This window comes from Cottoperca gobio, chromosome 6 (assembly GCF_900634415.1).
Source record: "Cottoperca gobio chromosome 6, fCotGob3.1, whole genome shotgun sequence".
Taxonomy (NCBI): domain Eukaryota; kingdom Metazoa; phylum Chordata; class Actinopteri; order Perciformes; family Bovichtidae; genus Cottoperca; species Cottoperca gobio.
The window spans coordinates 22,989,332-23,015,697 of record NC_041360.1 but is presented as its reverse complement, the minus strand read 5'-3'; the positions used below and the strand labels follow the sequence as shown (position 1 = coordinate 23,015,697).

The following is a 26,366-nucleotide window of genomic DNA, read 5'->3' as shown; positions in this document are numbered from 1 at the left end:
AATAGTTTTCCAGAGAAGCCAAATATTAACTAATATTCTCAAGAGCTTTTCCCTCATCACTAAATACATACTTTGGTGTTTTCTAAGCAGAATAACTTGACTTACGCTACAAATTCTGTCTTTTTTTGCATAATATTTATGTCATGAAGGATGATTATCTATCGCTTAGACATTAAAGGACTTCACAAGTATGTTTTCAAACATTTTTAAGCAATATAAAACACATTGCAACAATTTTTAGAATAAAACTTTAGAGTTTAAAAGCTCCCTCAGCTTCTTTCATGCAGTTTGCAGGTCAAACAGGTTTGGTTATTTTACATTGCTTTCTGCGCCATTTAGCAATTTTGTAAATAATTAATAAATAAGGATGTTTCTTTTTAAACTTAAACTTTGAATGTTTCTTATTTAGTCGTGAATATTTAAGTAATAACAATAGTGACAAAAACATTTCTTAAAAAAAGAAAAACGTAACCCCATCCTGGATATCAAGTAACTCTTTACACTTCCACACGGCTCCTTTATTTAAAGATAAACTAAGCTACAGTATCGCTGTAATGAATAAAAGACACATTTGCCTGTGGCCACATCTTCATTAAACCACAGACACATGTACTGAGTGACTACATCTGCAAACAGATCTAAGTTTCAAGATGAACTTTAATCTTTGGCTTCAATACGAGACTCTCAAATGTCTATGAAAAGGTTGAACACAACAGTTGGAGCCTCTGAAATACAAAGCGTGCGTTTGAGTCCCACTGGAGACGCTGACTTTTGACAAAAGCATCAAGTGACCTATTTTGGGCCTTTCTTCTTCTGCATCATGCCGATGGCTTTTTTCTTTTTTCTTTCTTCCTAGCATTGTGTGTTTGACAGTATTCTATTCTAAACCATTCGATCTTACATCAAACTATAATTTCAGGCGTCTATAGAAGTGGTGGGGTCGGGGTCGGTGAGGAGGGGGGCGGTGAAGCTGACTCGAACATCCCGGGGATAGAAACCCTGCAGAACTCCGTCCACAACAACATCTGGGAGATCTGCAAGACAAGACAGAGCTCAGGGTTTACACAGCGTGAACAAGCTCGTCCACAGAAACACTCACACACACTTCCTCCCTCGTCTTTCATACCTGATGTGCATTCAGAGAGATAGGGATCCAGGAAAAATCCCAACACGCGCTGATTTGGTAAAGGATAACTGAGGAAACAAAGGCAACATTTGATAAGTCATATGCAACAGTAATAGTATCCAAATCAAAACGATGTGTACACCGACAATGTGATGTGAAACACATTTATCCGTTATGTTACGCGTCATGTTCGGTTGAATGTGATATAAACAAGACCAATAACTTTATTCTACCAAAGTTATACTACTATGGAAAAACTGCCCAATTTGCATGAAACTTTGTAGAAGTATGTCACATGTACTAAGAAAGAAAAAAACAGAGGTCTGTGCTTCTAGTTTTATTCTAGTTTGTTTTGACACCTCTTGGGTTATAAAATCAGGGTTTGTATCAAACCTGCAGGACTGCAGAGACAGCACATTCTCAAAAAAGGTAAGAAAAAGCAAGTGCCATCACTGAAACAGTGTTGCAGAGACAAGAATGAAGTGCAGGTGGTCCAGAGTCCGTTTTCATAGAACAGATACATAGCTTCTAGTCGACACAGGACATAGAGGAAGGGGAAATAGTGGAAAAGATCTTACCTGTAATCCTGACTGTCCAAGTCATCAAGAGATCTGAAATTAGAGCAGATCATTTACAGACTGACACTCAAAACTAAAGGTTAATATTCATGTTTATGACTCTAAAGGCTACTCTGTGGTATAGAAAGTAACTTCCTTTGGCTTTTAAATAATTGGATATTCTACAATAAAAATCAGAAGACAGACGTCTCTGGGTGCAGTCAGAGGACAGACGTCTCTGGGTGCAGTCAGAAGACAGACGTCTCTGGGTGCAGTCAGAAGACAGACGTCTCTGGGTGCAGTCAGAGGACAGACGTCTCTGGGTGCAGTCAGAAGGACAGACGTCTCAGGGTGCAGTCAGAAGACAGACGTCTCAGGTGCCAGTCAGAAGACAGACGTCTCAGGGTGCATCAGAAGACAGACGTCTCTGGGTGCAGTCAGAGGACAGACGTCTCTGGGTGCAGTCAGAGGACAGACGTCTCTGGGTGCAGTCAGAAGACAGACGTCTCAGGGTGCAGTCAGAGGACAGACGTCTCTGGGTGCAGTCAGAGGACAGACGTCTCTGGGTGCAGTCAGAAGACAGACGTCTCAGGGTGCAGTCAGAAGACAGACGTCTCAGGGTGCATCAGAAGACAGACGTCTCAGGGTGCAGTCAGAAGACAGACGTCTCTGGGTGCAGTCAGAGGACAGACGTCTCTGGGTGCAGTCAGAAGACAGACGTCTCAGGGTGCATCAGAAGACAGACGTCTCAGGGTGCAGTCAGAAGACAGACGTCTCTGGGTGCAGTCAGAGGACAGACGTCTCTGGGTGCAGTCAGAAGACAGACGTCTCAGGGTGCAGTCAGAAGACAGACGTCTCTGGGTGCAGTCAGAAGACAGACGTCTCTGGGTGCAGTCAGAGGACAGACGTCTCTGGGTGCAGCCAGGGGACAGACGTCTCTTGGTGCAGTCAGAAGACAGACGTCTCTGAGTGCATCAGAGGACAGACGTCTCAGGGTGCAGTCAGAAGACAGACGTCTCTGGGTGCAGTCAGAAGACAGACGTCTCAGGGTGCAGTCAGAAGACAGACGTCTCTGGGTGCAGTCAGAAGACAGACGTCTCAGGGTGCAGTCAGAAGACAGACGTCTCTGGGTGCAGTCAGAGGACAGACGTCTCTGGGTGCAGTCAGAAGACAGACGTCTCTGGGTGCAGTCAGAAGACAGACGTCTCTTGGTGCAGTCAGAAGACAGACGTCTCTGAGTGCATCAGAGGGACAGACGTCTCTGGGTGCAGTCAGAAGACAGACGTCTCTGGGTGCAGTCAGAGGACAGACGTCTCTGGGTGCAGTCAGAGGACAGACGTCTCTGGGTGCAGTCAGAAGACAGACGTCTCTGGGTGCAGTCAGAAGACAGACGTCTCTGGGTGCAGTCAGAGGACAGACGTCTCTGGGTGCAGTCAGAAGACAGACGTCTCTGGGTGCAGTCAGAGGACAGACGTCTCTGGGTGCAGTCAGAGGACAGACGTCTCTTGGTGCAGTCAGAGGACAGACGTCTTTGAGTGCATCAGAGGACAGACGTCTCTGGGTGCAGTCAGAGGACAGACGTCTCTGGGTGCAGTCAGAAGACAGACGTCTCTGGGTGCAGTCAGAGGACAGACGTCTTGAGTGCATCAGAGGACAGACGTCTCTGGGTGCAGTCAGAGGACAGACGTCTCTGGGTGCAGTCAGAGGACAGACGTCTCAGGGTGCAGTCAGAGGACAGACGTCTCTGGGTGCAGTCAGAGGACAGACGTCTCTGGGTGCAGTCAGAGGACAGACGTCTCAGGGTGCAGTCAGAAGACAGACGTCTCAGGGTGCAGTCAGAGGACAGACGTCTCTGGGTGCAGTCAGAGGACAGACGTCTCTGGGTGCAGTCAGAAGACAGACGTCTCTGGGTGCAGTCAGAGGACAGACGTCTCAGGGTGCAGTCAGAAGACAGACGTCTCAGGGTGCAGTCAGAGGACAGACGTCTCTGGGTGCATCAGAGGACTTACTCCATGCTGCTGATCTTCATCCCCGTATGGAAGTGTTTCACATGGAGGAAGTCCAGCAACACCTGCGGCACGTCGTCGTCCTGATAGATGATGTCCTGCAGCAACGGAGAACAAGGACGACTTGCTGTTAAATGATATCGGGTTGAAAGCCGAGAGCTGATTTCTACTTGTGAGTCCCTGAAGAAGTTCCCTCACTGTCTGTGTTACCTGGACGTAGTCTTCCAGCTCCTGCCTCCTCTGCTCCAGAGGTTTGGTCCTCAGATGGGGATTCCTTTTGCTCGGGAAATCAGGAGTCTGGATGATCTTCCTGAGCTGCAGGTACCACAAGATACAACTTCAAATCCCCTGTGGTGAACAGGCTACGATGGCTGAAGTTAAAAAGGTCTTCTGCGGCTGTGCTTTTCACCACCAGAAGCTTTTGTGAATGAGTCTTCTGTTTAGCAGATTGTATCGTGCGAGTTTGATTCATATCTCGCTGATTGTTTCACACTATTCCACCGGTTGTAGGTCGGTAATATATCAAGAGACTTAGCAACGCACCAAGAAAAAGGCAAGAGAAGAAGAAGAATGCCAGAAAACATGGATGACTCAAAGTGACCTTTGTAAAGAAGATCCTTGGACATTATAATCTGGCATCATCACTTGCATAATGCTGATGTGTGTGTGTGTGTGTGTGTGTGTGTGTGTGTATTGATTTTTTCCTTCAGTGCTGCTTTTATATGCTTGTACTTGTTCCATTTCATGGTCTTATTTTCTGTTCGTACTCGTACATCTGCATAAGATGCAGCGCTACGTTCCCTCAGTAACGACGAGTTAATTGTGATTATAAAGAAACGTACTTTTCTGTGGAGAGTCTGGAATTCGCTGTTTCTTCGGAGCACATAATGTTTCCTCCCGTGGAAAAACACTTCAACTCTGAAAAGCTGCAAACACAAGAAGACGGAGACACACATTTCTGTCAAAGTCAAGTTCATTCTTTTTAAAAACAGACACGGCTCCCCCGATCATATTAGAATTACAAAAAGGCAAAAGAGAAAATATTAAATTCAAGAGATTAACAAGGTTTAAAAAAAGCTGTTTCACTTTATAGTGTGTGAATATTCAGTTACCATCTCATCAAGTGAAGACCGGCAGCAATCAAACGTGATACAGCTTCAACTGATACTCTGCTGTTTCCCTTTAAAGACTACATACGAGTTCATCTATACAATATAATTAAGATCTATTTTAAATCAAGGATTCATATTTTAAAAAATGACGCAAAACCAACCAAACAAACCAACAGTCTTGAGATATATTTATACTCCGTTTGAGGAAGTTATTCCTGGAAGTTTGCATCATAATACAACATCCTCATTTCTCCACCAGGAGGAGGCACAGCGCCGCATGGACGCTCCTTTAATACACGTCTAATACATCTCCTACACTGTATTTATGCTAAAATATAAAGTATTATAAATCACATCTGAGGGTTTATATGGTTATTTCTGATTTCTCATGTGGTTCCTCGTTTTAAAACCACAATAAAATGAGATATTAGAAGTAAAAGTCTTTTACAATAAGATCTGGGACTTATAAAAAACAATATATCTGTACGTTTTAATGTTCAGCGTCGTCTCCAATGAAGCGATCTCATCTCTGAAGCGGTTCATCTGGATGGGATTTCATCCTTTTAACAATAGAACTACATTCCTTACATTAAATAAGGTTAAACTAGTGCAAGGGGAAGAAGCTCAGTTCTGCAAACAACAATGAGGCAAAGCTCATCAAGAAAATACTTTCCTGTCAAACAGTTTGCACGGGATGAAATACTTGAACAATTAAAGACTAATGAAGAGAGCGCTGCCGGGGAGAAAGTGAACGCTTGAGGTTCTGTGCAGAACAAACTGCCGGACGTTTCTCGTACACTTTATCAGCAGTGTAAACAACAAAGGAACACAAGTCTAACGTCTCGTGTCCCAGACGGAGACGGAGGTCAGTTCAGCACACTGCGGCAGATTCCGCAGACCCGTGTCATCTAATAAATGCAACTTATTACAAATGTATAATTAGACTAGTTTCACTTCAGCCCCCTGAATGTTCATTATCACGCTTTTAAACCAGCGTCACACAGAACTTTAGTAAAAGCAACAGTTATTAAACTGAGAGACTGAGGCCGTAATGAGCTTACTACAGGACACACCCGGAGTCTGTGGTCCCCAGTGTGTGTGTGTGTGTGTGTGTGTGTGTGTGTGTGTGTGTGTGTGTGTGCAGAACATGTACACCAACTTTCTGCACTAAAAGCTTTTTTATTTTCAGTTTTGCAAGTTAAGACTTTGAGTACGTGACTTCTTCTTCAAACGCATGTCTGAAGGTGTGCGAGCATATTAACGGAGGTCCTGCATGTAAAACAGAAACGTATTTACAATATGCATTTTGCTTTTCAGTGGTAGAAAGGAACTTAGTAACTTCTTAGTTTAAGATTGTATACACTAAACAAATGATGACGTAACTACACACAACTATAATACATATACAAGCTGCAGCATTACTTGTTAAAGCATCGATAAGAAGATCCAGTCATATAATAGCACAAGAGCAGAATGAGTTCTTTACCAATACACAATTTATACAGAGTGGTATTCATACTTTTAATTAGTAAATGATGTCCAGTGGTGGAAAAAGTACTTAAAAATAAATAGGAAATCCTACTTTATAAAGTATTGGCATCAAAATATACTTATGCAGAATGGCCCCTTGCAGAATAATGTACATTATTGTATTATAATTATTGAGGCATTAATGTGTCTGGGTGGTGATGGTCTAGTGGCTCTTTAACCCGTCTGTAGTGGCCCCCGTAGCTTTGACAAAACAAACCATGGACCATGTGTTTGTTGTTGCACAGGGAACACCTCTTATCTTGGAGTTCGAGGTGATACTGTGACACTGAAATAAAATATTTCTTTAAATATTTCGTCAACAAATGTGTCACATTCTCCTGCGTCTACCCCTGCAGGTGGCTTATCTTGAGTTGCAGACCCCCCGCCTAACCCGGTATGCTAACCATGGATAAAACCAAAAAAAGATACGTTTCAGAGGAAACTTGTTTAATTCTGCGTCGACAGATACATTTCCTTCCCCGGTCAACGATGCTGACTCACCTGTGTGCTTCATATGTGGCGAGGAATGAGCAAACAGAAGATGTGATGTTGAAAGACATGTTGTGGGACATTTGTGAAGAAATGACCCCCACCTCCATGTGGATGGAAACACACTGAAACGCACATAATTAAATACAAACTGGCCTATTGTTTTATATTTACTCTTTTTAAGATATTAGGCTGCAGCTATACGTCTTTTTATTTCAAAGTGGGCTAAATATTTTATTCATTTCATTTTTTATATTATATTCATTTTATTTTATTCAACAAATATGGGGGGGGGGGACTCAAATAGTCCTGCAGAGTTATGTAACGTTGAATCCAAGGCATCAGTTAAATCTTAACCTCATAATAAAATCTAAATTTAGTCGTAGATTTATATTGTGCATTATTAATCTGAATATGCAAAGTAACTAAATTACAAATCATAGTGGAGTAAAAAGTATAATTTTCCCTCTGAATTATAGAAGTACACATATCAAGTACAAGTACCTCAACATTGTACTTTAGTACATGTTCCCTTCTTCCACCTCACGTCACTTTCATGTAAAGCAACCATTCAAACAGAGACTCCATTGTTACTTAGTTCTTGCACCTCTGGATAGAAAGCGGAGGAGCTGCACTCACTCCCACTCTTCCTGCAGGTTACCTGGCTCACCTGGTGTCGCAGTGCACCTTTAAAAACCGAACTAGAAGCACGCGAACACAGCACAAAGTGATCCTGGAGGAATAACACGCGCAAGTGTTGTGACGCTGCCGACAAATGCGAAATAAAGTTAAACTCACACAACAATTTAAAGTGCGTTCCTCACCTTTCTGGACTTCCCCGACTCATCCACTTCCCTCTCCATCGATGGTATCGATACTTCAATCATCGGGAAGTCTTCCTCCCACACCATCGGACTGGATCAGCTGTGTGAGATGAACTTTCTGCAGCTGGAAGGTAACTTCACCCGGTGTTCTCCGCGTCCAGGAACTGGAAGAAGATTAACCAACCCGTGCCTGGCTGTCTGCGCGTCGCTCCCCGCTCGGTCTCTTCCTGTGCTCCACCTACACACTAATTGGACAAACACCAGGCGCGTCCATGGACGTTAAAGGTGCAGTCCAACATTTAGCAGTGGAGTCTGCTGCTGCTCATAAAGACACTAATCAGGAAGTTAATGCACGTGGACACAACAACACAGGACTGCTGTGTGTTGTCTGGGAAGTGTGACGTTTAGTGTGTGGCAAGCAGTGGGAAGTGCACACACACACACACACACACACACACACACACACACACACACACACACACACACACACACACCACAACTTTGAGGTACTTGTACTTTACTCCATTTTCTGCTTCTTTATATTTCTGCTTGTTACACTTTAAAGGCAGATTTTCCCCCATAAGTTACTTTGCAGATTCAGATTAATACTAACCGAATAAATGATGATGCATTATTACAGGTTAATTATAAATTCATGAGCTGGTATATCAAATTATGAAATTAGATCCACCTTTACCAGCTGCAACATTAATGCTCCAATAATTATAATACAACAGTGTAATATATATGATTCTGAGGAGGATACTTTAAGTATTTTTTAATGCTAATACTTTTTATTGTTTAAGTAGATCTTTAAATGCATAATACTCCCAACGTCCTCTCAACCCCTGAAAACTTTGACCAGACACCAAAAAGAAATTCTCCAGAAGATTCAATTATGTTTCCATATTTTACTTTTTCAATTATATTTTTCTTTAAATGCTATTTTTAATTCAAACACTGGATCATATTTTATAAGCTTAACTCGTGTATTGAATGCAAAATCTAAATCTGCATAGTAACTAATGCAGTTGCCAGTTTCACATTTACTTAATTACATTCTTTATTTTATATAATTCAAAGGCACAACATGACTTTTCCCTCACTTAACAAACTGTATCGTCTGATTTTGGACACAGCGTTGGAGATTACGAGGTGCGTTTAAAGAGGAAACTCCTGATCTCAGGTCAGGACAGGAAACAATCCTTATCTTTAAGACAGTTCCTGCAGAAAAGAACAGCTCCACAAGCAAAAACACACATTCACACGACTGCCAACGGTCTATTTTATATCGACTGAGACAGAAACAAACAAAAAACATCTGCAGATTCTGTTAAAGTCACCTTGAGTTAAGAGCATCTGTCAAACTACTATTCCCAAGGTTCAGACAGCATCCACACGTTATCTAAACAATATAATACTTTAATATATATCATCACTATTGGGTAAACTGTATTGCTGAGTAAAAAGGGAATAAACTCACGTTGGGTTTAAAACTAACAGCCTTCAGACAGCAACAGAGTCACATGTCACTTTCAAATCCAGGTTCACTTCCCACTTGACACACAAAGTAAAACTAAAACAATTCATTGGATATAAAAGAAAAGGGATGTACGAAACACAAAGCTGTACTCACATCCTCTCGTGCCCACGGCTCAAAAGCCGATGTGAGGAGACGGTAAAAGAAGAAGGTGTCATGTTGCATTTTAAGATCTGTAAGGATTCATGTTTTTCCCTCTTTTACTTTATAAATAGCACGAACAGCTCGTTTTCCATGTGTGTTGACTTCAACCGGACTCACATGCTCATGTCTGTGACCCGTCATCATGGGGTTTACATCCTCCCATCCCTGTTGCTGCTCACTCTTTTAGTTTGAAGCAGGACAGAAGAGCTTACTTAAGCAGCTCTGTGTGAGGATATGTGACCTGTTGGAGTCATAGATCACACAGAATGTGTAAAAACACAACAGCATCACTACGACTCATCTCTGCCCTGCTGGTAAACACTCATTGTGTCTGAAATCTCACTGTCAGCAGATTCAAACCTTACACATTAACAAAAAGGAAGTTGTGTTAGTCTGCAGCTGTAACACATTACATCACATTACAGATCATTTAGCAGACGCTCTTATCCAGAGGACAGGGACGCTCTCCCTGCAGCGTGGAAATGTATCGTGGTCACATTGCTTTATCTTGGGAAATCTTCATTTAAAGGAATAGTTTGACATTTAGGGAAACAAACAAGATATGTAAATAAAACGTAAATCAGTGAGCTTTAGAGGTGGCGTTGTTTATAGCTTTATGCTAAGCTAAGCTAAGCGGCTGTAGCTTCCTGTTTAAAAGACAGACGTTATTGATCTTCTCTTTGAAATGTCAAACCAATACTTTAACTGTCCTTCTCCTCCCTGACCCGCAGTACTCCTAATCACCTGACCTCCACGACATCCTGCACACAATTCTCTCATCAGCTCCACAGAATATCCACTTTCTCTCAACTTCCTGCCAGATTGTCTAATGTGAATTCTGCTCTTGTGAAAAGCCTTCCTGTTGTACATTTTGCCTCCCTGTCTCACCCCTTTGCTTTGTTTACCTGTTGGAAACCAGTAATTCAACCTGCCTGACCTGTGCAGTCAGTCTCCCGTAGACCTTTTCTCACGGAAGACATGGCTCACTGTCACTCTCACTGGGACGCCTGTGCTTTTCCTACTATGTCAAGTCAGAAATGTCCGCCGTGAAAAAAGCCTTTGGTCTGCAAAACTGTCACGTCAGTTGATTTATAGATGACATTGAAATATGTCAAACCTAGCACTTGATGAGTTTGAAGCAGTGTTATAATGAAGACGTATAACGTGGTTTAAATCAGTCAGGGTAAAGACCACTCTCTCTCATCTGAGTCACAGAAGTCGGTCACTATTTAAGCGAACAGCAAAGCTCACACCTCTTTACACGATTAGTTGTTTAGGTTTGCCTTAGGTCCTCCACCAACCTATACGATGATGGAGCATGTTGCAAACTCATCATTGTATAAAACACTTCATCTTAACCTTTGGTAAAGTCATCGTTGCATCCTCTTCCGTCTAGTTACATTTAACTGTCCTATTGTCTATTTTATTTTATTTTACATCCTGAAATCAAAGTCCAACACATGACCAGTGCACCAGAAGTTATGTGACGTAGTTTTAACAGTAGGAAAGTATAAAAGATGATTAAAAATGCTTTATACTTATACACTGCTTAACATTTTGTATAATAATAACATCTTAGAGTTAGCACAGTGGTTATTCTACCAACAACAAAAGCAACGCTAGTATAAATAGCAATAATAACATTAAAGAATACTGAAGAGATACATCTGATCTGGACCGTGAATTGTAAGTTAATCTTGTGAACCAGGTGCGTAAAGTGTGTAAAGCAGAAAAGCGGTTGTACATGAGAAGGTGAAGAGTTTCACTATTACGTACTTTGGCATTTGATTTCCTTCTTCTGAAACTCACGTTGAGGTAAATCTCCACAGCTTCACGCACTGGAGTTTGTCATTTATAGAAATACCAGCTGGTCTGGGGAGCGTGATGCAATTTGTCGGAGTCAGTGAGTGAATGAAAGAAAGCACTGTCATCCAGAATAACTGTGTTAGCTGACGCATTCTTGAATTCTGCAGTTTGACTCAACTGTGATGTTTACTGCTAAATAAAGTGGCATTCAGTGGTCCATCCATAGATACAACTCTTCACACAGAACACAATAACGACATGATGTACCAGCTCCCTAACAGTAAGAAGAAAACAACACTTGATATGAACTTCTGGACTGATAAACACGATTCATTATGTGAGGTTTAGATTAGCTAACGTTGTCATGTTATTGTCTGTTTTTATCTGTTCTGTTGTTTTGTTAATGAAGGTATAAACTACACTGAATGAAACATTTATTTCATTCCTTTCTACACTTTTTCTTCAATTTCCAAAAGAATAACTGGCAGTAATTAAACTGAGAGCATTAAATAAGAGAACAGAAACTGGTGGTAGTGTTACACGTTTACTGTTTGATAATGTGAAAATGGCAAATGGATTAAAGCTTTTACATTGCAGTTTAAAAGTTTCACTTTAGCGACCAGCTACCAGGACACTGCAGAGTGAATGATGTCATTCAAACGATCCACCTGAAAGAAAGAGCGGGAGAGACAGATATATATATATATATATATATATATATATATATATATAAAGACTGCTTTGACTTTAAGCGCTCTGCAAAGTCACCTAAAAATGTAATCCCTTATATTGTCTGAAACATCAAACTCTTCCTCAATAATTGTCCCACATCCTCCCTTTAAGTACTTGTGTGCTCTACATACGGATTTTGAATCCTCTTTGTATCGTCACACACGTGCAGAGCACACAGTGAAATGTGGACTCTGCATTTAAGCCATCCTAGTGTTAGGAGCAGGGCAGCTACTATATATACAGCGCCTGGGGAGCAGTGCATCTGCAGTCATTTATTAATTAATATAAGCATTTTAAAAGTGATTTGCAATAGGCTACATGTAGAATATCACATAGGCCACCTCTCTTTGTTTTACCTGCTTGCCTTCTCCCACACTGAGGTTCTTGAGCTGGTAGACAGTCACTTGCCCTTCACTGTCCCCGACTAAGACACAGTCATTCCCCTTGACGAACAGCAGGGACGTCAGCCTCACACCAGCTGCAGCATGGTGCACTATGGTCGGGTGCCGGCTAAAAGGAGATGCTTGTATTTAGTGGACACAGGATTATTTCTGGGTTATGTTTCAAATCAGATAAAAGCATTAAATGAAAGTAAAGAGCTCTAGTAATACAGATTACTGACTCACATGCTTAAAGTCAAGTCCCAGATCTCCACCTGTCGTCCATTAATGGCTGCAAATACTGTGGACGAATTTGGGGACCACCTGACGGCTAACACGGCCCTCTGGGAGGATGTGACGCTCAACACGGGGGTGAAGAGGTCCTGCTTCCACAGCTGGATGGTCCAGTCCGAGGAGCAGCTCAGGAACACATCAGAACTAAATGGAGACCATTCAACGTGGTTCACAGGGCACTGAGGGAAAGATATGATGGAGTGAAAAGAATTTCAATTAAAGTAATAAATCAAATTGTAGTAAATGGTAGCGGGCAGCATAACGGACGTCAACACAAGGAACTGCATGTTTGTTGTTATTGTTACTACATGTTATTCAGGGATATGTGAATAAACAAAAAAGTACAAAAGCTCGTAGTCTGTAGTGTTAAACATATAATGCTGAAAGTACCCTAATCATATAGAAGTGTTGGAATGTACTGTCATTTACATGTGTGCATTTACACATTTCAAATATCATTGACTCAAACGTTTTATCCACATGGACTTACAAAGTGTTTTTTGTAAGTGTCCAGGAAATTCTGACTGTTGAAGATGGAGCACTTCTGGATGAGGCCCTCACATGTGCCAGTCAGATAAATACTGGAATCCTGCAGGAGAAGTGCAATCCAGGTGAAATATGTGATGGGAGAAAACAAATAACCAGAATAAAGGTCAAAATATGATATATCAAATACAACTTTTCCACAGAAGTGAGCTTTTAGCCTGGGATGTATTTGATTTCAGTGACCAACTTACTGTTGGATGGAAGTCCACACAAAGACCGGGAGTCATTGGTGAAATAATAACGTCTGTCTCTACTGTGTTCTTCTTAAAGTGTTGACTCTTCTTTAGCTTCATCAGGTCTAAGAACACATGGTTTTTAGAAAACATATGTTTAGTTAGAGCACTGATATACAGGGTTAAAGGAATAGTTCAGATGTTTTAATGTGGGATTGTATGAGGTACTTATCCATAGTGAGTGTATGACCTGCAGTGGATGGCAGTTGGAACGCCCCCAGCTTGGAGAAACAGAGCTCAGCACTGCCACCTACTGTACGTACCTCATACAACCCCACTTCAAAACATCTGTCAACGTTACTGTTTCTGAATCTACTATGTTTACTCTTAAAGTTGTGTGTTGTGTTAATGTTGAAACCACATCCTGCAGCAGATTACAGCACCTATGCAGTCAAGACTATTGCCGGAGAAGAGCCACTTGGTAATCCTGCCATCTGCCGCCACAGCGACGAGAGCTTCTCCCCTGTCCATCCCCGATAATGTCGTCTCTTTTTTGGTCCAGTTGACCTGCCACACTGGATGCAGATGCTTGTTGGAACACTCTCTACAAATCAGAAATATTAGGAAAGGGGAAACACAAAAGGGGTTTGGTCCAATAGTTGCTTTTGTTTTGTGTGATGTGAGATTTTATTTCTACGCTAACACATCCTACACATTCCTTACCTGCTGTTGGCGATACATGTGACGTTGTTCCGACTCTGGACATTGTAGATGGCTACAGTGCCATCGTACATCCCCACACCCAGCTGGTTGGGGTTGTTGGATGAGAAGTCCAGGGATGTCACGCAACTCTGACAGTAGGAAGACTCGCTCTGGCCACTGCACAAGGGACACGTTTAGAGTCACTCCCAAAATAATCTAACTGATGCATTTATATAGCTAATCATCATGGGCGGATTTTGAGACAATGGGCCCCTGGGCACAGACATGCAAAAGGCCCCACCACCTCCTCTATGTAGGAGCAAGACACAGAGACTGTATAGTTGTTGAGCCTCTTTGTGTCTGTTTGTAGACGTTACTCATCGCTCTGTGGTTCTGTATCCCTTTGCAGAAATCTGTTGAGTCTCTTTGCAGCTGTTATGCATCTACTTGCAGCTGTTTTGGTCTTTTGTAGTTGTTTTATGTTCCTTTGTGGTAATTTTGAGTCTTCCTGGTTAGTACATGTCTCTTGCAGTGATATTTTGTACCATAGGGTTTTTGAGGGACCAACAGCAGATCAAACTTGGCTTCTCGGTCCTGGAGTCCCAGTCACCGTAGCCCACCGCCAGGAGATCCTTACAGGGAGTGAGAAGTGTGAGACATTTGACCCGTACAAGACTAGTAATAGTAGAACCCTCAAAAAGTAAATGTTTGGCTGTTATAATTCTAAGAGGTACAAAGGGCAACTCCTGCAATTCTGCTATTTTGGTAATCATTAATTTATACTTATAACTTATAATAAATGCTTCATGGTCTAGGCACAGTTTAAGTATGGTAAAGTGCAAACTGCAGATATATTAACATTATTAAAATGTGCATTAAATGTTGCCTGTAAAGAGTGCAGACGGTTAAATTGGAATCCCATTTCAGCTTAGTCACTCAAAACAACAACAACACAAAATGACAATGAAGCTGGTGTGCAGAATCTGTTCTGCTACATCTGTACAGCAGCAGCTGGTGTTTTGGTCTTTGGTCTGTTTTACCAGGTTCTCCTTGTTCCAGGCCATGCTGGTGATGTTGCGTCCTCTGGATGAGCTCACAGGTGAAAGCCCAGAGACGCTCCAGAGTTGGAGATAAAGAGCTCTCCTCACCCTCCTCGCTCTGTACCTTGATCCCAGGCTTCACTGTGCTGTCAGGGTCTTACACAATAAACATTACCACAGTGTGTATTCAGATACACTTAGGATACAAGAAGCCGAAGGTCTTGAGTGCACCTGCATCAACATCGTGAGAAAGCAGTGATAACCTGAGTTTACCTTCTGGTATTGGCAGCTGTCTATAAGCGGCCAGCTTGGGTTGAAAGGTGTTTGCTACGATGCTCCTCTCCATCACTAACAAGCTGTGTTGGAATGACTCCGATGACATGATCAGCTGTGAGTCGGACTCAACATTTAAACTGTTCCCACTCATTTCCATTTCCGACATTGAGCTAATGGTGCAGCCTGAGGAAAGGATACATGCCTGTTATTGCAGAACTAGTGTTAATAAACAGCAAGCAAGTTATAATTCTAGGCTCTCCAGTCCCAAGCACTTGCTGGGACAAAGGACTGAACATTAACCGGTTCTTTCAGGTATTGTTACCTGTGCTGACTGTGGTGCTGCTGCTGCTGCTCTTCTCTCCTATCTTCTCTTGACCTTTGCTGGTGTTCACAGTTGTCTCTAGATAGTCGGCCTTCTCACTTTCAGGGGTTTCATTTTGGACACAGAAAGAGTCAAAGATGTCCCAGATAGTAGCCGTCGTGCCTGCGGACATGAGAGACTTTAAAAAAGTGAACACTAATAACCCTGCCAAACTACAAAGATATCTAGATACTGTAGCAAAACCCTGATTGACTGTGATGCACTCTGAAGCTGAGAAGATAACTGCATCAATGTGACAAATCTCAATGATTGTTATCAAATTAAGGTTTGAGGTGTTTTCTTTTCACTAAAACATTATCATGTGAAACTTAGCCGCTGTCTTTAGAGACTTAAGTTTGGACTTTTGAACCAGTGCCTTACTGACAAGTTTACATGTGTTTAATCATTGACGAGGTTTCACTGTCAGACAAAACATTTGAGCTACATTGTAATCTTAAGGTTTCTAACTATGAATTGACCTGCCGACTATTCCTATTGATAAAGTCAACTACTACTTAATAAAAAACATTACCCAAAGAAAGTACACAAAGAGGATAACTAGGCCTAACCTTCTTCCACCACGCCAATATTGTCCGTCTGGATCTGCTTGTTTTTAGGTGCTCCACTGAATGTCTGCATTGGTCGTACCACATACTTATCGTTGCCCATTCTGTTTTTGCAAAGCTCAGCATATTGGAATGTTTTTCTCTCTGTAAGAACAAGGTGAAAATCAACAGCGTGTTACAAACAAAGAGTAGTTAAAGACATAAAGTGACATTTCCTGTGCCTGTTGTGCATTTCAGATGTTATATACAAGCAGAGGACTCACTTTATAGCTTCTGCATCATCAGCATCCTCTGATCTAAAGCAGGGAGGTATGTCCAGCAGTAAAATGGTATCTGTCTCAGAAATGCAGATGTTGACATCTTCATCCAACATCTCTTCTGTCACAATGTCTTGCTTCACATTGTCTCTTTTCATCAGCACCTCTGGCAGGGAACAAAGGACAACAAATAATATATAATTACTGAATATACATGTATCAGACTATCAAAAATGTAATTTCATCATAAGAGGCTGTAGATTTATTTGTATTCTGCTGCAAATGGCAATACTTTATTGCGTACATCCACCTCCACCACTTCTCAGTGTGCTACTTCCATCATGGTCTCCCTGCCTCCCGTGCCTCCAGATCGGAGGTGTCGCAGCTCGTCGGGCTGCCAGGGCGCTGTACCAGGCCTTGCCTGCACGCCGGTCAGGGGTCAGCACGGGGCTCTTGTCCTCCTCCTGGCCCTGGACCTGACTCTGCACCGTCTTCACGATGTTCACAGCGTTCACCGGCAGCTGCAGCAGCAGCTTTTGCATGGGTGGTCATGTTTGAAACTTAAAAGAGAACAACCTGTAGAATCCCAGGTAGGTAAATGGGAAAGACTGCAGTTTCTAAAGCCACTCCTCGGTGTTAATCAGCCGGATGACTCTACTTAAATTCTCCTCAGGCAGCTTCCACACAGCTTCAGTTAGATGCTGTGTTAAGTTCATACAATGTGGACATATCTTGCAAAAATGATGCAACACAACCTCTTCAGAAACGCTCCAGTTTCTTTTCTTCTCCACAGTGGCACGGTTGATATGCTTTGCCTCCTGAGTGCTGTAATCCAAATCCAGCAGAGCCCCAGTGCTCCGTAGGTTTCTTCTTCTTCTGTTACTGCTGAGTCTATACGCACCCAGTGAGCAGCAGACATCAGCTGCTCAGTAAATGGATGCTCGGCAGAGAGGGGCGTGGAGTTTTATTGCCTCTCCTCTTGTGACTCCTGCTGCTTCCTGCTGCTGCACCAGCCTCCTCTCTCTCTGCCTCCCTGTGTGTACACCACATGTCCACATATACGCACCTAAGCCGACACACAGCCTCTCCCATCTTCTGCCACGTTATCACTCAAACCCCTTCATGCTTGTCATCTTTGCTCCGCCTCGTCACATTAACATCTTAGATCTCGCTTCACGTTAACCCTCGCCCTCTATCGCAGCTTTCTTTATCCGCCTTCATCCGAAACTCACAGCAAACAAACATTTTGAAACCCGACAGATGCTTTTAAATTCTCCCCACCTCCCTGCTCATTATGTTTAAAACACTCTCCGTCATATTCATTTTTAATATCTGTTGTTTGGTGCCTTTTTTTTCCTCTCGTCTACATGACTCAGCGCTCTTGGCAGTGTCGTGATGAGGACCTCTCTCTCTCTCTCTCTCTCTCTCTCTCTCTCCCTCTCTCTCTCTCTCATCTCTCTCTTCCTCTCATCTCTTCCTCTCATCTCTTCTCTCTCCCTCTCTCAACTCTCTCTCTCTCACTCTCTCCATCTCTCTCTCCCCCTCCTCTCCCTCTCTCTTCCTCTCTCTCTCTCTCTCTCTCTCTCCCTCTCTCCCTCTCCCTCTCTCTCTCATCTCTCATCTCCCTCTCTCTCCTCTCTCATATCCTCTCTCTCTCTATCTCTCATCTCTCTCTCTCTCTCCTTCTCTCTCTCTCTCTCCCCTCTCTCTCTCTCCTCCCTCTCTCCCTCTTTTTTTCTTCTCTTCCTCTCATCTCTCTCTCCTCTCATCTCTCCCTCTTCCTCTCCTCTCTCCCTCTCCCTCTTCTCTCTCCCTCTTCTCTTCCCCTCTCTCCCCCCTCTCCTCTCCTCTCCTCTCCTCTCTCCTCCCCCTCCTCTTCCTCTCCTACTTCTCTCCTCTCCTCTCCCCCTTGGTCTCTCTCTCTCTCTTCTTCTCTCTCTCCTCGTCTCTCTTTCCCTCTCCATCTTCTCTCCTCTTCCTCCCTCTCTCTCTCTCTCTCTCCCTCCTTCTCCCCCCTCTCTCTCTCCTCCCTCCCTCTCCCCTCTCTCCCTCCCTCCCCCCCCCTCTTCCTCCCCCTCTCTCTCTCTCCTCTCCTTTCCCTTCTCCTCTTCCTCTCTCCTCTCTCTCTCTCTCCCTCTCTCTTCTTCGCTCTCCTCTCTCTTTACTCTCTCTCTCTCTCTCTTCCTCTCTCCTCTCTCTCTCTCCCTCCTCTCCTCCTCTCTCTCTCTCTCTCTTCCTTCCCTCTCTCTCTCTCTCTTCCCTCCTCCCTCACCTCTTCCTCTCTCTTCTCCTCCCCTTCTTCCCTCCCTCTCTCGTCTCTTCTCTCTCCTGCCTCCCTCCCCTTCTCTCTCTCTCCTCTCCTCTCTCTTCTCCTCCTCTCTCTCTCTCAACAGAAACATACTCAGTTAGCTGTTAACGTTAATAAAAGAGACAGACTCGTTTTCACGAAAGAAATAAAAACTTGTAGCACTATGGAAAAAAAGAGGAAAAATAGTTTGGTGCTCAACTCGTAAGTTCACATTGATTTTTTTCAACACATAAGCTAGCTAGCTTTAGCTCAGGATAAACCTATGGGATAAACACATAGCAAAGCTAACGTCAAATGACCTAAAATACTCATGGTGGCTATGCTATCCTGTTGTGTTGATATGTTGATTTCGCTTTCTCCTAGATATTCTCGAGCAACGAATATAGTCTCAGAACAAGTCAGCCAAAGTTTAAGACACCGGTGTGAAGACTTCACAGGTTCACCAACCCGTAGAGGTTCCGGCTTGGGCGGTGGCTACAGGAAACATATCAAACGGGATGGAAGAACCGACCAGGCTCCCAGACGAGTTCGGGTAAGTTGTTAATAGAAATGAGATATTCCTAAACTTCTTATTTCCTGTCACAATAGTGATATTGCAGTTGGTCTCCTTATATTAACACATAAATACATCCTTCAGCAGCTAATGTTAGCTAATGTTAGACGATCATTTAGATGGTGCATTGTTTTGTAAATAAACATAATTCAAATTAGCCTTATATAAAGTCAGCAAACAAGTAATAATAGATAATGACAATAGCAATAATGGTAAAAAATAAAATAAAATAACTAAAAGTTACAATACTACAGGGGAGTTTCCAAACAATTGTAATTGTAATGTACCCATTAAGAGTTTGAGTTTAAAAACAAAACACAAGGAGTTCATTCAGTTGTATTTATACTTTCTTTCCCCACAATTGTAGCAGCATGCCCAGTTTTACTGAAAATACATTTCTGCTCAAAACATGCTCGATGAGGTACAATCATAAAGTAAATACATAACTGATTCTGGCTGTGGTTCTTTTCCAGGTGTTGGACGATGATGGCAACAATGTCACTCCTCTGCCCCTGTATCATGCAGAGACAGGAGACACGAAGTCCAAACCAGGAAGTTTCTTTTTGGATGAAATCTTTTCCAGCTCAGGATCAGACAACTTGAAATCCACCTCAAGCTTCAATGTGCTCGCTTCCAGGTACTAGGTGGTAACATTCACATACACCTTCTGATCTGATGGCAAGTCTGGAGCTGATTTGAGAGGGGATGAGTGGAGGGTGTGCAACCCATTGGTTGTGGCACAACTTGGATTCAGGAAAAATAGTTTATCTTACTACTAGCTCTGTCAAATATGAAATAATGCACTTCTCAGTAGTCTTGTATACAGATGTATTGATGAAGGGGTTAGTGATAGTGGTGGGGGAATAATAATTTCACCATAAATGTATTATTTATAGTTATATAAATATATATACAGTCATGTTTTGCTAATTTTTTTCCTTTTTTAACTACATTAACATAAATAGATAATACATTAAACAAGTAACACAAGGTAAAAAACAACAACGAAAGGTTGTGGCCACATTAACAAACCCGCCTGGATAGTTGGGGTTATCAATGCATCCGACAGTCAAAAAGGTAAGTTGCAGTTATCGTTGTATTAATATAAATGAGTGAGTTTTTGTGTAGCTTGTTAAAGTCATACATTTTTGAACACTGATTTTTGACATTGATTTGCAGCTCATTTATGGGTAGCAGCCGACTATCTAGCCTGTGCACCACATCGTCACTGACTAAGCTGACTGAGGAAAATCTTTCTAAAGTGGACATACCAATAAACCCCCCAGCTACAAGTGGTTAGTATTCTTTTTTTTAAAGGTATTGTAAGTAGGTAGCATTGTTGGTTGCTTTTTGTAAACGCACAGCATTCAAAGTTGGCCCCTCCCCCCTCCGTACGAAAGCACAAATAAACACGCACACACCTCCACACACACCTCCGCACAACCCTTCGTGTAGGTGATGGATTGAATGAATGCAGTCAAAGTGTGTGTGTGTGTGTGTGTGTGTGTGTGTGTGTGTGTGTGTGTGTGTGTGTGTGTGTGTGTGTGTGTTCATCCTCTGCACACAGAAAAGGAGAGAGACGGACAGGGGAAATACTGAAGCACATAAAAACACACAGCGATGCAACAACCCTCTCAGTCACTTCGTACACATGCTAAAGGGTGCCTGTGCCTCGGTAGACGCCGTGACAAAGGCTGCACACCCTGCTTATTGGCTGGGGGTTAAACACCAATGTGGGGCCTTCAGGCTGACCAGAAACGTACCGAACATACCAAAATAAGAAGAAAAGATTAAATACAGGCAGAGGGCAGGTTCTCTGCAGATATCTACAGATACCGTCACACAGTTCTAGTGTGTCATTAGTGATGATTGAGAGGGATTGTTTTTATAGAAGTATACATTGTATTTTAGGAAGATTGTGTATATTATGGCCGTTATGTTAATTATTATTACTGTTTCCTCCAGGGGATTATCATATCCTCCATTGTTTGCAATTAGTCTTTAACATGTATAGTATGATAAGTGTTCACAATACAGTGTTACATTGTTTTACTGGGAGGCAGTTTCCAAAGTCAACCTTTGCGGTAGGAACAGCCAGGGGAACGCAGACCTGAACCCTTACACACCACACTTCTGTTTAAGGGCATTGAGCCGCTTTCTTTCTAGGGTCGATTACAAAGACACTAAGAGATCGATAAGAGAGTGAGTCGGGGTCAGTCCCCCCAACAGGTCGCAAGATAACAACAAATATATTTAATCAACTCAAATTCTGGTTATTTTTCTGACTTCTGACGGATCGTTTTGCCTCCTCAGGCTTTTAAAACTATTTAAATATTGTTCTTGAACAGCCTGAAGCTCATAGCCATATGAAACACATGAACAGGGATGGCTAGTACACTGACTAATATATCATACCATAAATCATTGACCTATGCAACATGTGAAATGGACTTTAGACGGAGACCACTGGTGTAAGACCCGGAAGAAGAGTATACTTCATGTAGCCTTTTTTATTTCACATAAAGATCCATAACTTTTCTGTTTTAGTATTTATCATGAGACGTGTTTTTATTCTGTGTCATGAATCGGATCTTTGATATCAAAGGCCATAGAGCGGCTGCACTCTTCAATTAATTAGACTGCAAACCTTTCAAACGCACATCAGAAGTGGTGCTCTTCAGAAATAGATTTGCCTAAAGAGAGCTATAATTAAACTTGGATTTTATTGGGTCGTACCTACAAACTAGATTATTCTCATTCACAGGATGAGAGCTTTACTGAAGGTACAGTTCTGGTTGGTTTGAGCAGGCACATTTTATATCTTTAAAGAAAAACAAGAAACTTTCAAAGTCTCTGCTGATAGAGTCGGATTATGTAAAACAGCCTGTTCAGAAATGCAAGCTGCAACTCTTCTTTCACTTTCCTCTGATTCATGCAAATACATTTCCATATCGACTGTGTTCTCGGTGAACGTTGTGACATCACGTCTGAAGTTGTATTATTGAACATCGGCCCATGGAGACCTTTCCAGCTGAAGAGTCCTGCTGATCTCTTGGCTTTGGTGGCAGGTAACCCGACCGCTGCACGACGGGTTAAATAATTCAGAGCTGTTTGTAAATTCAGCTGTTGTCGGGACAAAATCCAGAGAAATTAGAGAACCGGTGTTGGTGTAGAATTACTACCAGACACAGGAACTGTTTTCCCCCTGCAGGTGCTCCAGATGAGGCCTTGCTTCTCAGGTGATTCACTGCGGTGGCATTTATAGTTTGTTAAAATACATCATGGTCCAGCGACTTTGGGACTTGGGACTCTATATCACATGCTTTGGCTGAATACAGACTTTTAGTGTCTAAAATAGTGAAAGATTTGTTGTTCTTTTCTTATAGGCTGTTTAGGCTTTTTTCCCCTTAAATCGTATATGCTACTGACACTGCGACTTTTACTAATAATACACGTGTAACGTGTCTGCGGCTGCAAATTGCTGACAGGTTTAATGTTTGTCCACCGCCACAGCAAATGTAATCAATGTTTTCGGGTTCGGTTTTAATTAGATCTTCAAAAAGCTTGTTTGTCATCAAACAAGCCACATGAATCCCTGACACGTTATTAATTAGTGAGGCTGATTAAGGTGGTAAATTGACACAAGCGGCAAAATAAACAAAGGCTGTGATTGGTCCGCTCTATTTTGACGTTTCATCAAAGGTATCTCCCAGAGCAACGACGTGAGACCTTTCAGATGTGTTTGACGTGGAGGCAATATGAATATATATATATATATATATATATATATATATATATATATATATATATATATATATATATATATATATATATATATATACTATACATACTTCCAGATTATTAACTTGATATAACAGTTTCTTTAGGCAAAAGTAGACGGGATTTAAACTAAGGAATCCAGAAACACCTCAGTTTATAACCCAAAGGATATCGGCCATCAGCCAAAATATGCTTTAATAACTGTCAAACTGCATAACTTCATTGTACCGACATTACATTATCTACATTTGTACATTTTTACCTTTTTTTAAATAAATTAAATTCAGGTTTGAAAGTTGACATCAAAGGAAGTGGATGAAGGAGGTTGTAATAAAGAGACTTTAGAAATGTTTATGACCAGAGGCTGCGACCCATTCTCCCAATTTCACAGGGAGAAATGAACCTTCATTTTCTGCTGGAACTTAGCATTAGTGTCGCTCGTCCTCGTGTCTGTGGCTTCAGCGCTTTGGGGCGAAAATATCTTTGCATTTTGTCAGAGTTTATTTTTTAATTTGTTTTTGGGACACAGCCACAAATTTGTAACCAAGAAACAGCTCTCTGCTCACGTCCAAAAATAACCCGCCGCAAACAGAACTTTATAGATACTGTCGGGTGGTAATTTAACACTCTTTGATGAGTTTAGGTTTTGAAGTGTGTGTGTGTGTGTGTGTGTGTGTGTGTGTGTGTGAACCGGATTCATGCAATGAAATTATTAACACTTTGATTGCTGAATGAGAGGCGAGCAGAAATCTTTCTTACCACAGAGAAACACACACACATACACACACACACACACACACACACACACACACACACACACACACACACACACACACACACACACACACACACACACACACACACACACACACACGTGATAAATCAACGGTGTTCTGCAGCGGCCACCTCCTCACAGACTGCAAGGCCTCCATTCACTGCTGTCACGCCACCAAAACAGGTGAAATATGTAGTTTACCAACAGCCTCACACAAAGTTAACATCCAGAGTATTTACATTTGAGATGAGCGCACACGCAGGCTGCACGTGTTCGAAATGTGTCATTTTACTTGCATCTGTGCGTGCATCAGCTTCAGAATACACATTCTTTTGAAATAATCTGTGCAGGAATATTTGGGATCTTCAAGGACGTCAGACTCACAATTACTGACGTATACATGTTTAAATATGGGCATGACGTTAGGGTGACACTCGTCCATCAGTAATTAAAATAATAGGCGTCACTGAAATGAATGAATCCATAAAAACAGAAGAATGTTGTATTATATTAGGGATTTATGAACACAGGGTGACTATTTTAGACATTTTTAACAGACAAACAAACAAACAAGACAAAAACCCTGTTTGCAAATGCAATAACCGTGTAACAGCTGTTGTACGTCAGTGTGAGTGGCATGAATCAGAGCACACAGTCCCAGGAGTGGATCAGTGTGTTTCCACTGCACAGACCTTCAGTCAGATGCAACAAAGGCTCTGCAGGAAGGCAGGAAATCACTTAACTTCATTTTATTGCATCCTTTGTTGCCTTGGAAACTAGTTGGAGGGGGGAAATGTGCAGCTCTGCAGCCATTTAATCCACCAATAAACCACACCCAAGTGTAATATTTGACTCTTTCGGTTCATGGACTCTTAATGTTTGGTGGTTTTGAGTTGAAGGTGAGACACTACAGGTGAATGGGGTAAAAACTTACGATGAGTGCGTTCAACCATGTTGTTGTTGTTGTTGTTGTTCTTCTTCTTCTTCTTCTGCTGCTGCTGCTCCCGTTACAGGTCACCACACCGGATCAGTTGTTTCCATCTCTTCCTGTCCTCTGCATCTTCCTCTGTCGCGCCAACCACCTGCATGTCCTCCCCCACATCCTCCATAAACCTGCTCTTTGGCCTTCCTGTTGTCCTCTCGACTGGCCGCTCCATCCTCAGCATCCTTCTCCTGTGTTCTCCCGATATACCCAGCATCTCTCCTTTGCACATGCACCATCTCAAATCTTGCCTCTCTGTCTCCAAACCGTCTAACCTGAGCTGTCCCTTCTAACTGGGGGGCGGGATCCCTTGTGGGGGTAGCCAAAGCTTCACATGGAGTCGCCAGGCCTTGGTGTAAGACAACTTCAGTTTTGCATGCATAAGTCACATAACAGCATGCAGGAACCGCTGCTATAATATAGTTTAATCCTACTGACTTAATCCTTCCCATTAAAATGTTATCATCTTCAACTCTGCCACCTCCAGCTCCGCCTCCTGTCGGTGCCGCTGCCCCCAAACATACAACACATGTAAACCTCTTACACTCTGGCTGCTACTCTCCACTCTGCTCCACACACTGCACCCGGCCTTCTTCACAGTATTTAAACTCATCCACCTTTGCAACCTCTACCCCTTCCATCCCCACCCTCTCATTCTCGGACTGACTTTCATTCCTCGTCTCTCCAGGCTCCCCACTCTCACTACAGATCACAACGCCATCCGCCAACATCAGAGTCCACGGAGACTCCTGCCTGATCTCGTCTGTCGACCCATCCCATCGCCGTTGCGAACAAGAAAGGGCTCAGAGCCGATCCTTGATGTATTCCACACCTCAAACTTAAATGTGTCACTCCTGCAGCACTACCATCCTGCAGCACTCTTCCACACTTCTCCTCATACAATACCACGCTTCCTCTCTCGACACCCTGCCGGATGCTTTCTCTGAGACACAACTCCTTCTGGTCTTCTCTATACTTCTCCATCATCATTCTCACAGTAAACTTCACATCTGTTCATCACCTCACCTCATTCAGCCATGTGGTTACAACCCTAAACACTAGAAAAGGGTGAAGTAATTGTTGTCTTCTGTTGTGTGACAACAGAGCGCAGCAGAGCGGATGTCATCGGTCAGTTTCTCAACATTCAATTAGCTTCCGTCTTTATCTTGGCAGCTGCAGCTGATCCTGTCTGCACCGTTGCTGAGGTTTTCTTTGTAGAGACGGTCGGTGTTGTTTTTGTATTGCAGAAGGGTGGAGGCTGAGATCCACCCAAAGGATCCTGCTGCTCATGTGTGAGCTTGCTGGTCTGTTCCCAGCGTCTGCAGAGTTGCACGTTAACTGGGTCACAGTAACTTGAACTGTATGCAGATAGAAAAGACGGCTGATATCATCACAAAGATGGGAAAACAACAACGTGTACTGTAGGTATTTTGGAAACACGTTCATTAGGGCTGCGTATTGTTTTAGTTGTGATACCAAAAAATATACTTTTTCTGATCCAGGAATT

The 26,366-nt window shown here is 42.5% G+C and overlaps 3 protein-coding genes across 4 annotated transcripts; 1 reads left to right on the top strand and 2 right to left on the bottom strand.

The window, feature by feature from the left end:
• Window positions 1-31: 31 nt before the first annotated feature.
• Window positions 32-9,381, bottom strand: snx22 (sorting nexin 22). 2 transcript variants are annotated; one of them, XM_029434232.1, is made up of 8 exons: window positions 9,281-9,381; window positions 7,645-7,889; window positions 4,532-4,615; window positions 3,900-4,004; window positions 3,693-3,787; window positions 1,705-1,737; window positions 1,127-1,194; window positions 32-1,034 (listed from the first exon to the last, which is right to left on the bottom strand). In XM_029434232.1, the coding sequence occupies exons 2-8, from the start codon at window positions 7,729-7,731 to the stop codon at window positions 916-918; spliced, it is 591 nt and encodes a 196-aa protein (XP_029290092.1). In that variant the 5' UTR covers window positions 7,732-7,889; window positions 9,281-9,381; the 3' UTR covers window positions 32-915. The 2 variants fall into 2 exon arrangements, with proteins under 2 accessions (XP_029290092.1, XP_029290091.1); XM_029434231.1 differs by lacking the exon at window positions 9,281-9,381 and having other exon boundaries at window positions 7,645-7,944.
• A 2,313-nt stretch (window positions 9,382-11,694) lies between these two features.
• Window positions 11,695-16,597, bottom strand: LOC115009501 (WD repeat-containing protein 78-like). Its single transcript, XM_029433505.1, is given in 15 exon segments — window positions 11,695-11,802; window positions 12,223-12,376; window positions 12,493-12,719; window positions 13,031-13,129; window positions 13,278-13,384; window positions 13,703-13,863; window positions 13,983-14,119; window positions 14,121-14,138; window positions 14,507-14,593; window positions 15,002-15,049; window positions 15,051-15,157; window positions 15,275-15,460; window positions 15,600-15,761; window positions 16,208-16,348; window positions 16,468-16,597. Coding segments are annotated over 14 exon segments (1,638 nt in total). The 5' UTR covers window positions 16,308-16,348; window positions 16,468-16,597; the 3' UTR covers window positions 11,695-11,757.
• Window positions 16,598-18,853: 2,256 nt separating this feature from the next.
• LOC115009439 (uncharacterized) lies at window positions 18,854-25,702 on the top strand. The gene is made up of 5 exons (XM_029433400.1): window positions 18,854-18,970; window positions 19,133-19,301; window positions 19,796-19,959; window positions 20,502-20,617; window positions 25,548-25,702. The coding sequence occupies exons 1-5, from the start codon at window positions 18,933-18,935 to the stop codon at window positions 25,700-25,702; spliced, it is 642 nt and encodes a 213-aa protein (XP_029289260.1). The 5' UTR covers window positions 18,854-18,932.
• Window positions 25,703-26,366: the final 664 nt, after the last annotated feature.